This window comes from Eretmochelys imbricata, chromosome 3 (assembly GCF_965152235.1).
Source record: "Eretmochelys imbricata isolate rEreImb1 chromosome 3, rEreImb1.hap1, whole genome shotgun sequence".
Taxonomy (NCBI): domain Eukaryota; kingdom Metazoa; phylum Chordata; order Testudines; family Cheloniidae; genus Eretmochelys; species Eretmochelys imbricata.
In genome coordinates this window covers 158,621,771-158,639,395 of record NC_135574.1, presented here as the reverse complement: position 1 = coordinate 158,639,395, position 17,625 = coordinate 158,621,771, and the positions used below count along the sequence as shown (strand labels likewise).

Sequence of the window (17,625 nt, the reverse complement as noted above, 5' to 3'; positions counted from 1 at the left end):
TGCCTCCAGATTCTCAAGTGATGAGGAAGGTGATATGTCTTCTACTCTGGAAATTCTTCCCCATCAGGCACAGAACCACCACCGTCGCACACAAGTGCCAGGGAACGCCTACACAGGGACATGCCTCCATGGCTGACTAACCCATGGATGTGCCCCCCATGCCATTCCCAATGCAATGGGCACAGTGGGACACATGTGCAGTTTACCAAGCTCAGGCCCCGTACACCACAGAGGTGACAAATACGTCCTGTGACAGATACTGCAAATGAGCCCTTGGAGACACAGGAGGATTCTGTAGAGGAATTGGATGATTCCAACAACCAAGAACAATCAGCAACTCACAACTCATCTTCATCTCCGGATGAAGTGGTCATGCCATCCCAACCCACCATTGCAGATGACTCAAAACAATTTCAAGAGCTATTCAAATGGGTGGCACCCAGCCAGAATATCCAGCTGGAAGAGGTGACTGAAAACCAACGTCAGCTCAAGATACTACACTCAGCATCCTTGACTAAGGTTGTGCTACCGATTTAATAGTGCTCTAATGGAACCAGCAGAATTAGTGTGGCAAACACCAGCAACCATACCTTCAACATGCAAAAGGGCGAACAGGAAGTATTAAGTGCCCAACAAGGGTATGGACTTCCTATTTTCACACTCTCAGCCATACTCGTTGGTTCGGGAGGCAGTGAACCAACGGGGGAAACAACCCCATTATAAATCCAGCCCACAGGACAAGGACTCAAAAAGATTGGATTTGTTTGGCTGAAAAGTCTATTCATCAGCAACCCTTCAATTTTGCATGGCCAGCTACACAGCGGTACTAGTGAAATATGACCATGATGATTACCAAAAACTCAGTGGATTCATAGCAGACATCCCAGAAGACCGAAGGGATCAATTCCAATCCACCATAACCGAAGGGTCAGTTCATGGCGAGGATTGCTTTACAAGCGTCCCTTGACGTTGTGGTCACAGCTGTTTGCACAACAGCTACTGCAGTAGTCATGAGGAGGGCCTTCTGGCTACAATCCTCTAGAATAGCAAAGGCACAAACTAAAGACTAAAGTTGAGGACCTCCCCTTTGACAGGGAAAAAACTATTCTTGGCAAAAATAGATGAAGTCCTACACTCAGTGAAGGACTCTCAAACTACGCTCCAAACCCTGGTATCTATATGCCCCTTAACAGATGAGGGAGATACCGACCTTACCAGTGCAATTGAGAAACAACCGGACAGAGACAACAGAGGCATTTTGATAATCAAAGACAAAGGCACAAATCACAGAGACGTCGCCCTACCCAGTCTGCTACATCCCAAGCACCTTCAAACAAGATGCAATTTTGAAGCATTGGTCGAGGGTCTGACCGACCTCCCCCGACCACCAGCGCCAATAGAACCAATGACCCAAGTTTTTGGTCATTGACTCTGCCCATTCTACCATATGTGGGCCACCATCTCTATGAACCACTGGGTTTTGGAGATCATTCGAGTGGGTTATACCATCCCCTTTACCTTCATACCACCTACTCAGCCCCCTGCCCCTTCCCTCTCCAGGGACCCTTCTCACGAGCACTTATTGAGACAAGAAGTAGATCACCTGCAACAATTAGGGGCCATGAAACAAGTTCCAACACAACACAGAGAGAAAGGGTTTTACTCCCATTATTTCCTGACTCAAAAGGAAAATGGAGGTTGGAGACCTATACTAGTTCTGAGAAAACTCAACAAATTTGTCCACACCCACAGATTCAAAATGGTCAAACTGAACTCAATCATACCAGCTCTGGAAGAGGGGGACTGATTCTCAGCCCTCGACATACAAGATGCTTACTTTCACATTACATCCATACTGCTCACAGACAATTCCTATGATTCACAGTGGGACAAGGTCACTTCCAATACAGAGTACTGCCATTCGGACTGTTGACAGCTCCATGAGTCTTTACCAAAACCTTAGCGGTGATAGCTGCTCATCTACGCAGACAGGGAATACTGATATTCCCATATTTAGATGATTGCCCACTAAAAGGTCCTACCAGGATGGAAACACTACACATCACTTGACAAACCATCTCTCTATTTCACTCCCTAGGGCTACAAATCAATGAAAAGAAATGTACCCTAACTCCTGTTCAACAACTGGACTTCATAGGCGTGCACCTGGACTCAGTAGAGACCAAAGCATTTGCTACCAATGCCCTGATTCACAGCGCTGACCTCCATCATATCGGTGATCTCAGGGAGCCTGTGGGTGTCTGTATGCACCTGCCAACAACTCCTGGGACATATGGTGGCCACCACTTTCATTGTAAAACATGCCAGACTACACCTGCGTTGCTTTCACAAAAGCACAACCTACACAAAAGACTCACACCAACCCCAAAGGGCCTACATTCACTACAATGGTGGACAAACCCAATAAACGTGTGCTCAGGCATCCCGTTTCAGCAGGATCTGCCAACAGTACAAATCACAACAGATGCCCCACTGATTGGATTGAGAGCTCACCTAAACCAATATACAACCCAAGGCAAGTGGTCCCCCACAGAAACACTCTTACACATCAACCTGCTTGAATTACGCGTGGTTTGCAATGCATGCCTACATTTCCTCCCCTTTATATGAGGTAAAACAATAAGGATCCTGACTGATAATGTTGCATATATGTTCTATATAAACCGCCAGGGTGGGGCACATTCCCATTCCTTATGCACAGAGGCCTTAAAACTATGGAACTGGTGCATAAAACACAACATCTCTGTTACAGCAGCATACCTCCCAGGCTGATGGAACATGATGGCTGACATGTTAAGCAGACGGTTTTCCCAAGAGCATGAATGGGAACGGAACAACAAAATAATCCACACTCATATTTCACATGTGGGGATCACCACACATAGATCTGTTCGCAACATTAGTAAACAAGAAATGCCCAAAGTTTTGCTCACGAGCCGGACTCGGAGCATGATCCCTGGGGGACGCTTTCTCCATCAAATGGAGAGCTCCTCTCCTATCCACATTTCCATCGATACCTCTGATCTCCAGAGTGATGCACAAAATACAAACAGACAGAGCCAAAATAATACTCATAGTACCGACATAGCCCAGACAGACTTGGTTCCCTTACCTGTCATGCATGGTGATCTGCAAACTGTTCACTTTCCCTTGCCTACGTAATCTTCTCTCTCAGGACGATGGTCAAGTCCTCCATCCGGACCCGAAGAGACTTCACCCGAAGGTATGGCTCCACCCCAATGAACTAACGTGCTCAGAACAGGTAAAACAAACGTTGTTAAACAGCAGGAAACACAGCACATGCACTATCTACCTCCAAAAATGGAAAAGATTCTTCCTATGGTGCCAAAACAAACAGCTGCAAGCCGAGCACCGCTTCAACTAATCATGGATTATTTATTATCCCTAAAGAACTGAGGGCTTGCTACAAGCTTGCTTAGAGTTCACCTTGCGGCCATCATGGCCTTCCATCAACAAGTAGATGGGACATCAGTATTCACCCACCCGATTACTAAATGATTCCTAACGGGCATACAGAATGTGTGCCGAGCCAGCCGAGAACCCACACCAATGTGGGACTTAAATCTGGTTCTCAAAAGTCTAACCAGAGCCCCTTTCGAATCCTTAGCCACATGCTCATTATTTCACTTATCTGTGAAAGTGGCATTCCTGTTCGCGATTACATCAGCGTGAAGAGTTAGTGAAATAGGGGTTCTCATGGCTCAACTCCCATACACAATATTCTTCAAGGATAAAGTCACACTTAGAATACATCCTAAGTTTATGCCCAAAATATCATCTTCAATCTCAACCAACTGGTTCACTTACCTACATTCCACCTAGAACCACATACTAATGCTCAAGAGGCAATCCTGCACACACTGGAAGTGCGCCGGGCCTTAGCCTTTTACCTAGACAGAACGAAGCCATTCCGTAAATCTCTTAGACTCTGTGTCAACAACAGAACGATCAAAAGATTCTGCTATATCAACTCAGAGATTATCCAAATGGATAGCCAGCTGTAGCCATACATGCTATTCACTACATAACACTGAAGTCCCTCTGGGCATCAGAGCCCACTCGACAAGAGCTTTAGCTACCTCCACAGCATTTCTACACAATTTTCCCATTCTAGACATCTGCAGGGCAGCCACCTGGGCCTCTGAACACACATTCATGAACCACTGTGCAATCACTCTTGGCTCCGGCTTGGATACATAACTAGGCATCACTGTACTAACCTCAGCAATTGACTCCACTCCGAAGTCCCTTCCATCCTCATGAGGGCACTGCTCCACATTAATGTGAAGTGGAGCACCCACAGGGACAACACTCGAAGAAGAAGAGAGGGTTACTCACCTTGTGCAGTAACTGAGGTTCTTTGAGATCTGTGTCCCTCTGGGTGCTCCACTACCCACCCTCCTTGCCTGTACTTCAGAGTTCCCAGTAAGGACTCTACAGTAGAGAAGGAACCGAGGAGTTAGGACACGCAAGTGCTAGTTGAATCGCCAACGGTACCATGAGATGGTTACTGCGCACGCACGTCCCAACCAGGCACTGGTATCGAAAATCTCTGATCAGCAGCACCGGGATGCACCGACACCTGAAGTGGAGCACCCACAGGGACACACATCTGGAAGAATCTCAGTTACTGCACAAGATGAGTAACCCTCTCTTTTCATTTTTCATGATATTATAGTTAACGTTTCATGTCTTAGGAGTTAAGATGTGTACAGTATTATAATTCAAATAACTGGAAATTCTGAGCATGTGTCTTTGCCCATAGAAAATAAAGGGAACTCTTTTATGAAGATCTGTGACAAGGTCATGACATTGAAGGACTAAGTAAAAGAAAGAAACTACTAGGTTAATAATTTAATCTGTTCCATTTTATCTGTCAATTTGAGCTGTGCTAAACCGGATACATGTGATATTTAAGCATTATAGTTGGAATTGCAATTCCAATCAGAGATTTCTTTATGATCTTGTTAATTGCATTCTAGCATGCATCAGAAACATTTCTATGTTCTTAGGGGATACAATAACCTATTTTATTTAAACTTTTTTTAGGAAAATCAGCCCCTGGTATTGTGGAAATCACCTACTTTTCTAATTTCTTCAGCTGCTGATACTGCTGCCTTCCTAAAAATGTTTTCAGGAAAATGCATGTGCTGCAGAAGCAGTCACTTTACCTTTTAATTTCTTTTAAGTACTATTACTGTGCTAACTGTGTGATTTTTATTTTATTTTTTTTAAATCTTAGAAAGCAGTAGCTGTTGCAATGCAACAGTTATGTTTGCAGCCTTGGGAATCTCAGATAGAAAAAGTTCTACAGTTTCACAATCAAATTCTGGTAAGTACAGCAGAACATCTGTTAATATGACAAATGTCTTGAATTTGAGGTACAAGTCCAGAGATTCTTTGAAGATTTGTGACAGGATCCAAAAGATCCTAATATAATCACAAGCCTATTGAGAACTACAAAATTAATATTGGAGTAGAAAGAAAAATTATTTTTCAGAACAAAATCAAATTCATATCAGAATTCTAAAATTGTACACACGCTAAATCATTGAATTTTTTTTCTAATAGTCTATCATTTTAGGAATAAGCTCCAGTGCCACTTAGAAATGATCTTTGCAAATGTGTTTTCAGGCTCGGGTTGGTGTGATGTTAGTAGGCCCTACAGGTGGAGGGAAGACAACTGTTAGAACAATTTTAGAAAAAGCCTTGGTAATTTTACCAACTTTACGTTTGGAAAAAAATTCAAAAAATGATGGTGTTTTGCAGGTAAGATATTTGAATATCTGCTCTTACATGTTAGTTTTAAGCTACTGGGTTTAGTTTAATTTTTAATGTTGACAGGCATTTATTTTAAAGCCTGGTTCATAATTCTGCATAGATCATAATTTTTCTAGCAAACAAATTTATCAGTAAAGATCCATATTTGTTTCTTTTTTTAAATTGAGTGCTTTGGGAAAGTAACACATTAATATCATTAATACCCTGGAGAGAGTATTTTGAAAAGTGCCCAAGAAAGTTTGATGCCTAACTTCCATTGTCAGAAGGAGTTGGATGCCTAAGTCTCTTAGGCACTTTTGAAAATTGCACTCTGAAGTGTGGGGGTGAGAATAGCAAGTTTCAATGCAAGTTTCCTCACTACACTCAATCTCTGAGCCTCAATCCTTGACCTAGGAAGACCATCCCTGTGGCTGAGAGGTAATTTGTTCTTCATACTTATTCATTCAGACCTTGGCCTTTCTATTGTCTGCCACTAGTGCGCTCAAATATATCAGTGATATGGGTAGTTGTCTACTAGAAAGCGGACTGAGACAACTTTTAGTAATTACAGACCTTTGCGAGATTTGAACCAGTAATAACCTAGTAATGAAACACTTCATGTCTCATTACCAATTCCTTAAGTCATCTAGTCCCTTATTTATCGTTTAGAATTAATTAATCAGACATACACTTTTCAGCTAAGAAAACTGAAAGAGATTGATTTATATTTCAAAAAGAATACATACTTTATGCTCCCATTTTTATTAAAGAATGTCAATATCTTGCAGTAAAATTTAATTTTTTTAGTTAGCCTTTTAAATGTAAATTATTTTAGATAAGGGGTAACCCAGTAACAACATTGTAATTAAGAATTTATTGCATGATACTGAACCACAAAAAAAAAAAGTCATGTATGGTGCAACAGGACTTAGCAATGACAAATCTGGAAGTCAGTGCCACAAAAGATTTATGTAAAGAAGTCTGAAGCATAAATTACTCTTCTTTTTTTATACAGATATTTTACATTTAACTGCTAGTTCATTAAAATGATCTTATTCTAGTCTTTTGGGTAAGTATACATTTTTTAAATTGGCCAAAAATTTACTACTACTTTGAGTGATTGCTCATGTCCATTTCACTGTAGGTGTGTGCGCTTGCCACATGCACCGGTGCTGGAAGTTTTTCCGTCAGTGGTATCTAAAGCAGATGGGCTCTGGCGCTCTCTGGAGTGACGCACATATGTGCCGGTATAAGGACAGCTGCCGCCCCCCTCCTCTTCAGTTCCTTCTTACCGCCAGTGATGGTGCTGGAACATTCCCTTGCCTCGGCAAGTTTTTGACTTTTCGAGTGTTGTTTTTTGCTGTATATAATTGTTGTGAGTAGTTTCTAGTGTAGTTCTTATTAGCTCCCTTTGTGTAAGTATAGAATAAGTTAGTCTCCCATGAGACTTAGCCCAGGGACGATGCATGCCCCAGTCCCTGGGCTTCAAGCCTTGTGAGCGCTGTGAAAAACCTATGTCCATCAGCAGTCTCCACCAAAGCTGTCTGAAGTGCTTGAGGGAAACCCATGTAAGCGACAAGTGTCGCATTTGCAGAAGTTAACTGCGCACCAAAAAGGAGTGGGACATTCAGCTTCGAGTGCTCCTTATGGAGCCAGCCAGATCAGATTCCACTCCAAGCACCTCCGCATCGGTGCGGAGTGTGGCACTGGTCCTGACCTCCGAACGGCACCGATCCCCATCTCCAGTACCTGCAAAGAAGCAGAAGAAACACACCTGGATCGGGCGGTCTACCATGTCCCATAAAGGGAAGGAGAAAGCCAGAGCTGAGCAAGGTGGTGCAGCTCATCCCCTCCAGAGCGCAGCCAGACTGCAGTATCACCAGCTGATCTGTCGAGCCCCCTCCGGGACCTGCCCAACACCCTGGGAAGCAGCAGAGGCATCCAGCACCTGGCAGTGCTATCCATACCAGAGGACTTTCAGGCTGCTTGAGGACATATTGTCCCTCCCGGTGCTGCCAATGCCTGTGAGAAAAGTTGCCCGCTCGAGAGGCAATCCTGCCCTGGGGCCCTTAAAATGATCACCATCTGCATGGCACTGCTGCCTGGCACCACCACAGGTGGCATCCCGCCAGCAGTCTCCAGAGCTGTGCTGTCGGCCCTCCAACACAAGCCAGCTGGCCTGCCAGAGCTCCCAGCACCACTCCTTGGACTCCAGGCACCAGAGGTGGATTTACAGTAAAACACGGTGCCCTGGCATGGGGCACCCCAACAATAGGGGGCCCCGTGGCCAGGTAGCTGTAGGGGCAGAAAAGCTTGGTCCTGCAGGCTCTTGGGGTTCCTGCTGCAGGCTCCACACCCACTGGCAGCCAGGCTCCCCCTTCCCCGCCTCTTCCCTGAGCATGCTGCGTTTCCGACCCTCCCTCTCCTTCCCAGCACTGCCCGTGCTGCTGAACAGCTGTTTGCCAGTGCTCAGGTCGCTCGGGGGGGGGGGTAGCGGGGCCACAGTGCATTTGCGGGAGGAGGTAGGGAAGAGGCAGGGTGGAATTGGGGAAGGATGGAGCAAAGGCGAGGCCCCCGCAATCCCCCTACACATACACCCCCCCCGCCGTAAGCCGCTCAGGGCAGGGGACTGGGAGCACCCCCAAGACCTCAGCCCACACCCCCACATGCCCACCCTGAGCTCCAAACGGGAGCTCCTGCACACACACCCCATTCCCACTTGCACCCCTTGCACCAAATGGGAGCTGTCCCAAGTAAGCGCTCCACACTCCAACCTCCCACCCCAACCCTGAGCCCCCTCCTGCATCCTAACTTCTGGCCAGACCCTGCACCCCCACCCCCAGCCCGCTGCTGCACCCTAACTCCCTCCCAGACCCTGCACCCCCAGCTGTGACTCCTGCACCCCCTTATACACCCTCAGCCCCCTGCCCTCCCTGACTCCTGCACCCTCCTCACACACACCCAGCCCTGACTCCTGCACCCCTCTCACACACCCACAGCCACCTGCACTCCCTGACTCCTGCAACCCCTTCACACACTCCCAGCCCTGACTCCTGCACCCCTCTCACACAGCCTCTTGCCCTCCCTGACTCCTGCAACCCCCTCACACACACCATGCCCTCCCTGACTTGTGCACTCCCTCACACCTCCAGCCTCCTGCCAACCTGAGTCCTGAAGCCCCCCACATCCCCACCTGCGCTCCTTGCACCAAATAGGAGCTGCCCCAGGTAAGCGTTCCACACCCCAACCCCCTGCCCCAGCCCTGAGCCCCTTCCTGCACCCTAACACCTGGCTAGACCCTGCACCCGAACCCCCAGCCTGCTTCTGCACCCTAACTTCCTCCCAGACCCTACACCCCCAGCCCTAAGTGGGCCCCTCCCACACCCTAAGTCATGGCCTGACCCTACAACCCAATGTTTTTTTACATTTTTTTATAAAGTGTCCTTATCCAAAGCGCTTTACAATAGTTAGCTAACGGTACAAACAATATTTGGAAAGATCATTAAGTGGTCTGCTGAGACCTTCAGCGATTTTCAAGTGGTCTGTGGAAAAATAAGTTAGACTACAAAAACAATCAAGGTACCTCACTTTATTTTCATTTACTTCCGATTACTTATAGGAGGAGGAGGCGGAAGAAAAAAAGAATGTAAAATGGGGGTGGGGCGGGAGATAAGAGAGAATGTTGTTTTTCTTGGCTAGGTCCCAAGAAGGGGCGACAAAAATGAAGCTGCACACAGGGTCCCACTATAAATCCGCCGCTGCCAGGCACCATTCTCCAGAATCCCAGCGTCATTTGCTAGCTATCTGGCACAGACCTCCCAAGGCACGCCACCAGTCCCCAGTGGCCCAGCACTGGTCTCCTGAGTGTCTGCGTCACTCTCCAGCCTCATGGCACCGATTCCTTGAGTCTCAACGCCAGCCTCTAGATTGACAATACCGGTCTCCAGCAGCCCAACGCCAATCTCTGGAGTCATGATGGAAGTCTTCGGGCTCCCGGTCACTGGAGCCCTGGCACTGTTTCTAGAGTGTGAGTCATCTATCACTGGGCAACCATCACTGATCCAGTGAGTGCTGTCACCAGAGGACCCAACAAGTTCTGACATGCCAGCACCAGTGCCCAGGGGATGAGCACAGGGCTGACCAGCATGGAAAGGGCAAAGAGGCGGTAGTGGTACCACCTTGGTCCCCAAGACAAGTCTCTTCCTCCTCAGACTTGGAAGGCGAGGAGCTCGTAGTGCCCGTGGGCCAAGGTCACCTGCCAGTTTCATCAGGATTTCCCCTGGGACTGCCAGCAAGCACTTGGCCTCAGGGCCAGTGGACAGCTCAATGGCAGTTCTGGAACCCTTGGGGGTTCCCTCAGATATTGGAGCACGTGCAGTGATCAGTCTCAGGGACGTCTGAGAAGCGATCGGCGACAGTCTCCCGTCCACCCCAAGACTCAAAAAAGGAGTCAGAGCAGGGTGTCCAGGGGTAGTCAGCCTCAGCCAAGGATCCCCCGGCAGCAGATATGCAGTTGATCGACCCACCTGTGCCCACTTCCTCATCCTCTTCACTTGATAAGGCGTTGGTGGGGCCCTCCTATATGATTCCCCAGGACGATGTCAAAGCTCAGCAGGAGCAACTTAAGAGTTGCAGCAAACCTGGGGCTGCGGGCCAAGGAGTTGTCCGAACGTTCCAACACCCTATTTGACATATTGAGTGCAGCGGCCCCTTCTGCGGTGGTTCTGCCTGTCCACGAGGAGGTGGTAAAGTTAATCAAGGCCTTGTGGCAAATTCCCTCCTCCCTGCCTTCCCACCCCCCCATCTCCAAGTGGGCAGAGAGGAAATATTATGTCCCAGCTAAAGGCTTCAAATACCTTTACACCAACCCCTCCCTGAGCTCTTTGGTTGTATCCGCTGCCAGTGAGCATGACAGGCAGGGGCAACCTGGTTTGACCTTAAGAACAAAGATGCAAAGAGGCTCGATATGTCTGGCAGAAAGATTTATTTCGACTGCCAGCTTCCAATTGCGGGTGGCCACCCACCAAGCCCTGCTTGGTGGATACGATTATAACACTTGGCAATCCATGGCCAAGTTTTTGGACTCTTTGCCAGAGGGCTCTAAGCAGGAGTTCCTGGCCATTCTCAAGGAGGGCAAGACACTGGCGAGGGCTGCTCTCCAAGCAGCCTCAGATGCAGCGGTCTCCGCCATCAGGACCATGGTTTGGCCATGTCCATGAGAAGGGCGTCTGGGCAACAGGGATCCAGGCTCCCAGTGAGGGTTCAGCAATCAATCCAGGACCACCCCTTTGATGTCCTGGCTCTGTTCTCGGACCAAGCAGACAACAGATTGCATGGTCCAAAAGATTCCCCGGCTACATTGCGCTTCCTGGGTCTTCACATGCCTGTGCCTGCAAGAAAGCGGTTCAAACCGCAGCAGACCCAGAGTTTCGGGAGCCAGTCCAGGTTGGAGTGCTACCATAAGATGGGCCAGGGCTATAAATGCCACGAGGGCCAATTGCTGACCTCCTCTGCTCAGTCAGGCTCCACTCACCACCAGCCGGGTAACAAGCAGGCATTTTGAGGGTGCACCCAACAGTAACCTCCCAGTCTGCAATCGGGATCCAATGCCTCTCCTGCTGGTGGGAGCCAAAGAGGATGTTTCCCAGCATCTGAGAGGGAAAGAATTTTACTCCTACTGTTTTTTGATTCCAAAGGCCAAAGGGGGGTGAGGGGGTCAATGTCCCATTCTCAACTTGTGAGACCTCATCAAATATCTCAAGAAGTTGAAGTTATGCATGGTCTCCCTAGCCTCCATCATCCCTTCCCTGGATCCTGGAGACTGGTATGCCGCCCTTGACCTGAAGGACACTTATTTTCATATTTCAATTTTTCATGGCCAAAGAAGGTTCCTATGGTTTGTAATCGGGCAGACTCATTACCAGTTCACAGTGCTCCCATTTGGCCTAGCGACAGCACCAAAAGTGTTAACAAAGTGCATGGTAGAGGTCGCAGCCTACCCCAGACATAGGGGTATCCAGATCTACCCATATCTCGACAACTAGCTTATCAAGGGCCAGTTTAGGGAGTACGTCCAATGCAGTGTTGCGGTGCTACAAGCCACCTGCCACGCGCTGCACCCGTTGATAGATGAACAAAAATCAACATTGGTCCTGGTGCAGAAGATAGTTTATCAGACCAGTCTTCGACTCTTCCCAAGCCAGAGCATTCCTGCCAAAAGCCAGGTTTGGGGCAATATCAGATCTGATTGCCGAAGTCACCACCCACCCGTTCACTACAGCCCAGCTCTGTCTCAGGCTGCTAGGATACATGGTGGCATGCACTTACGTTGTTCAGCATGCAAGACTATGACTCAGACCCCTCCAGATGTGGCTGGCATCACTTGGCAAGCTCCTCACTATCCCGCCACAGTTACTCACTGCCCTGCAGTGGTTGTCCAGCCTGGTTTTGGTGTTGGAAAGTGTTCCATTTGCGACTCCACAACCTACAGTGTCCCTGGTGTCAGATGCTTTCAATCTCGGTAGGGGAGCCTCAGTACACTCAGAACTCATGGTCTATGGTGTCAAGAGGCGTTGTCGTTGCACATAAACATCAGAGAGTTCAGGGCCATCCGCCTGGCTTGTGTAGTGTTCCTTCCCCATCTGTCTGGTTGTGTAGTGCAGGTATTGACAGACAACACAGCCTCCGTGTTCTATGTCAACAGACGGGGGAGCTCGATCATAGGCCCTTTGTCAGGAAGGGACTTCTATATCCAACATGCTATCCACCTGGAAGCCTCCAACTTCCCTGGCGTCTGGGACACACTAGTGGATCGCCTCAGCGGGTCCTTTTTTTCTCTCACCACGCTTCGTCCCTCCACGTGGAGGTCGTCAAGATGCTCTTCCAGAAGTGGAGAGCTCCCCAAGTAGACCTATTCACCACCAGACAGAACAGAAAATGTCACCATGTTCTGCTCCCTGCAGGGTCTCAACAGTGGCTCGTTATTCAATGCCTTTCTCCTGTCATGGACTGGCGACCTGATGTATACCTTCTTGCCAATATCACTGATCAGCAAAGTCCTCTTGAAGGTCAAGACAAGACGGGAGTCATTATGATAGCCCCAGGTTGGCTTTGCCAGCATTGGTTCGGCACACTCATGGACTTAGTGCTAGTAGTCCCGTGGACACTTTCCAACTGCTCGGACCTGCTCTCTCAGGATCATGGACAATTACTGCACCCGAACCTCGCCTCTGTGCACCTCACAGCGTGGATGCTGCGTGGCTGAATCTTGAAGAACAAGCCTGCTCTAGTCAGGTCTGGCAGATTCTTTCAGAAAGCAGAAAGGCCTCCACCAGAGTGACTTACCTGGCAAAGTGGAAGCGCTTCTCCTGCAGGGTGTCGGAGCAGAATATCTTTCTGGTCCAGTCGTCTCTACAATCCATCCTGGATTACCTCTTCACTTTAAAGCACCAGGGTCTTGCCTTTTCATCGATCAAGGTGCACTTGACGACCATATCGGCCTTCCGCCCTCGCATCCAGGGTCGATCAGTATTCTGACATGAGATGACAGTCAGGTTCCTGAGAGACCTTAACACTTTTCACGCCGCTTTGTGATCCAGTTCCCCAATGGGATCTCAACCTGGTCCTCTCCAGGCTCATTGGCCTTCCCTTCGAGCCTCTGGCTTCGTGCTCTCTTTCACATCTATCGTGGAAGATCTCATTCCTTGTAGCTATTACATTGGTGAGGCAAGTCTCTGAAATTAAAGCTCTTAGAGCCCCCATACACGGTGTTCTACAAGGAGAAGGTAAAACTGCGTCCCCATTCAGCCTTCCTGCCAAAGGTGGTATCGCAGTTGAATGTCAACCAGGATATCTTCCTCCTGGTATTCTGTCCAAAGCCTCATACGTCCCATGAGGAGAGGCATCTGCACACCCTAGATATCAGGCATGCCCTGGCCTTCTACCTGGAGCTCACTGAGCCCTTCCGCTGATCTACTCAACTCTTCATTGCGGTGGCTGACAGGATGCAGGGCCTCCCAGTGTCTTTTCAGAGGATTTCATCCTGAATCACTACATGCATCCAAACTTGCTAATAGATGGAACAGGCTGTGCCCTCCCAATAATGACAGCTCATTCCACAAGAGCTAAGGCATCATCGGCTGCTTTCCTGTCGCATGTCCCCATCCAGGACATCTGCAGAGCCACGACATGGTCATCGGTATACACCTTCAAGATGCACTGTGCCATCACCCAGCAGGCCAGATATGATGCTGGCTTTGGCAGAGCTGTGTTGCCGTTGACACTCCATTAACTCTACCCGCCTCAGGAGGTACTACTTGGGAGTCACCTACAATGGAATGGACATGAGCAAGCACTCAAAGAAGAAAAAACGATTACCTTTCACAACTGTTGTTCTTTAATATGCGTTGCTCATGTCCATTCCATGACCCACTCTCCTTCCCCTCTGTTGGAGTTCCAGCAAGAAGGAACTGAAGTGGAGGCCAGCTGTGCCCCTTATACCGGCACATGTGCGTGCCATTCCAGAAAGCACCAGAGCCAGTCCCCTATGGATGCCACTGAGGGGAAAACTTCCAGCACTGGTGGATGTGGTGAACACATACACCTACAATGGAATGGACATGAGCAACACATAGAATATCAGGGTTGGAAGGGACCTCAGGAGGTCATCTAGTCCAACCTCCTGCTCAAAGCAGGACCAATCCCCAACTAAATCATCCCAGCCAGGGCTTTGTTAAGCCTGACCTTAAAAACCTCTGAGGAAGGAGATTCCACCACCTCCCTAGGTAATGCATTCCAGTGCTTCACCACCCTCCTAGTGAAAGTTTTTCCTAATATCCAACCTAAACCTCCCCCACTGCAACTTGAGACCATTAGTCCTTTTTCTGTCATCTTGTACCAGTGAGAACAGTCTAGATCCATCCTCTTTGGAACCCCCTTTCAGGTAGTTGAAAGCAGCTATCAAATCCTCCCCTCATCCTTCTCTTCTGCAGACTAAATAATCCCAGTTCCCTCAGCCTCTCCTCATAAATCATGTGCTCCAGCCCCCTAATCATTTTTGTTGCCCTCCGCTGGACTCTTTCCAATTTTTCCACATCCTTCTTGTAGTGTGGGGCCCAAAACTGGACACAGTACTCCAGATGAGTCCTCACTTATGCCTAACAGAGGGGAATGATCATGTCCCTCAATCTGATGGCAATGCTCCTACTTATACAGCCCAAAATGCCGTTAGCCTTCTTGGCAACAAGGGCACACTGTTGATTCATATCCAGCTTCTGTCCACTGTAACCCCTACATTCTTTTCTGCAGAACTGCTGCCTAGCCACTTGCTCCCTAGTCTGTAGCAATGCATGGGATTCTTCCGTCCTAAGTGCAGGACTCTGCACTTGTCCTTGTTGAACCTCATCAGATTTCTTTTGGCCCAATCCTCTAATGTGTCTAGGTCCCTCTGTATCCTATCTCTATCCTCCAGCGTATCTACCACTCCTCCCAGTTTAGTGTCATCTGCAGACTTGCTGAGAGTGCAATCCACGCCATCCTTCAGATCATTAATGGAGATATTGAACAAAACCAGCCCCAGGACTGATCCTGGTGTACGCCGCTGAATACCAGTTTCCAACTAGACATGGAGCCATTGATCACTATCCGTTGAGCCTGATGATCAAGCCAGCTTTCTATCCACCTTATAGTCCATTCATCCAGCCCATACTACTTTAACTTGCTAGCAAGAATACTGTGGAAGACCATGTTAAAAGCTTTGCTAAAGTCCAGTAATAACATGTCCACTGCTTTCCCCTCATCCACAGAGCCAGTTATCTCATCATAGAAGGCAATTAGGTTAGTCAGGCATGACTTGCCCTTGGTTAATCCACGCTGACTGTTCCTGACCACTTTCCTCTCCTCTAAGTGCTTCAAAATCGATTCCTTGAGGACCTGCTCCACGATTTTTCCAGGGACTGAGGTGAGGCTGATTGGCCTGTAGTTCCCCAGATCATCCTCCTTCCCTTTTTTAAAGATGGGCACTACATTAGCCTTTTTCCAGTCATCCAGAACCTCCCCCGGTCACCATGAGTTTTCAAATATAATGGCCAATGGCTTTGCAATCACATCCGCCAACTCTTTAGCACCCTCGGATGCAGTGTGTCCAGCCCCACAGACTTGTGCTCATCCAGATTTTCTAAATAGTCCTGAACCACTTCTTTCTCCACAGAGGGCTGGTCACCTCCTTCCCGTACTGTGCTGCCCAGTGCAGTAGTCTGGGAGCTGACCTTGTTCGTGAAGACAGAGGCAAAAAAAGCATTGAGTACATTAGCTTTTTCCACATCCTCTGTCACTAGGTTGCCTCCCCCATTCAGTAAGGGGCCCATACTTTCCTTGACCACCTTCTTGTTGCTAACATACCTGTAGAAACCCTTCTTGTTACTCTTAACATCCCTTGCTAGCTGCAACTCCAAGTGTGATTTGGCCTTCCTGATTTCACTCCTGCATGCCTGAGCAATATTTTTATACTGCTTCCTGGTCATTTGTCCAAACTTCCACTTCTTGTCGAAGCTTCTTTTTTTGTGTTTATGATCAGCAAGGATTTCACTGTTAAGCCAAGCTGGTCGCCTGCCATATTTACTATTCTTTCTACACATCGGTATGGTTTGTTCCTGCAACCTCAGTAAGGATTCTTTAAAATACAGCCAGCTCTCCTGGACTCCTTTCCCCCTCATGTTGTTCTCCCAGGGGATCTTGCCCATCATTTCCCTGAGGGAGTCAAAGTCTGCTTTTCTGAAGTCCAGGATCCATATTCTGCTGCTCTCCTTTCTTCTTTGTGTCAGGATCCTGAACTCGACTAGCTCATGGTCACTGCCTCCCAGGTTCCCATCCACTTTTACTTCCTCTACTAATTCTTCCTGGTTTGTGAGCAGCAGGTCAAGAAGAGCTCTGCCCCTAGTTGGTTCCTCCAGCACTTGCACCAGGAAATTGTCCCCTACACTTTCCAAAAACTTCCTGGATTGTCTGTGCACTGCTGTATTGCCCTCCCAGCAGATATTGGGGTGATTGAAGTCCCCCATGAGAACCAGGGCCTGTGATCTAGTAACTTCTGTTAGTTGCCTGAAGAAAGCCTCGTCCACCTCATCCCGCTGGTCTGGCGGTCCATAGTAGACTCCCACCACAACATCACACTTGTTGCTCACACTTCTAAACTGAATCCAGAGACTCTCAGGTTTTTCTGCAGTTTCATACTGGAGGTCTGAGCAGTCATACTGCTCTCTTACAAAGAATGCAATTCCCCCACCTTTTCTGCCCCGCCTGTCCTTCCTGTTTATATCCATCCATCACAGCATTCCAGTCATGTGAGTTATCCCACCAAAACATCTCAAAGAACAACAGTTATGAAAGGTGAGTAAGCAAGGCTTTTCTTTATATTCTTCCATTAAAGAACAATTTTTTTCTTTTTAAAATTTCTATGGATGTTTGGTTCTCACAGACCTGACAGACTAATGTATCAGCAGTGGTTGTGCAAGCTTTCCCACATACTTTAAGTCTGCAACAGGTCTAGCTGTTTCAGTCCTAGACTACTAGAATTGTGTGTTGGTTTTGCAAAGGCAAATGTCAAATAGGAACTAGGTATAGACCACATATTTATTTTTCACTTATTACATGTAACAAGTTATGAAACCAGGCCTCTAGAGTCTATGGCTAGTTCATTAACCCATTGCACTACCTAGCTCTACTTTTGAATAAGAAAACAAATATAAATTCTAATCAACATACTGAGTGTGAAAATAAATGTCATACTTTGTTGTCCAGTGTTGTGTTATTTTGAAGCTCTACTAT

The 17,625-nt window shown here is 47.8% G+C and overlaps 1 protein-coding gene across 1 annotated transcript in view; it reads left to right on the top strand.

Moving 5' to 3' along the window:
* Positions 1 to 17,625, top strand: part of DNAH14 (dynein axonemal heavy chain 14) — a 448,557-nt gene that overhangs the window by 191,782 nt on the left and 239,150 nt on the right. The window contains 3 exon segments of the mRNA XM_077812193.1: positions 5,285 to 5,374; positions 5,677 to 5,754; positions 14,669 to 14,686. Of these exon segments, the coding sequence (XP_077668319.1) occupies positions 5,285 to 5,374; positions 5,677 to 5,754; positions 14,669 to 14,686 (186 nt within the window).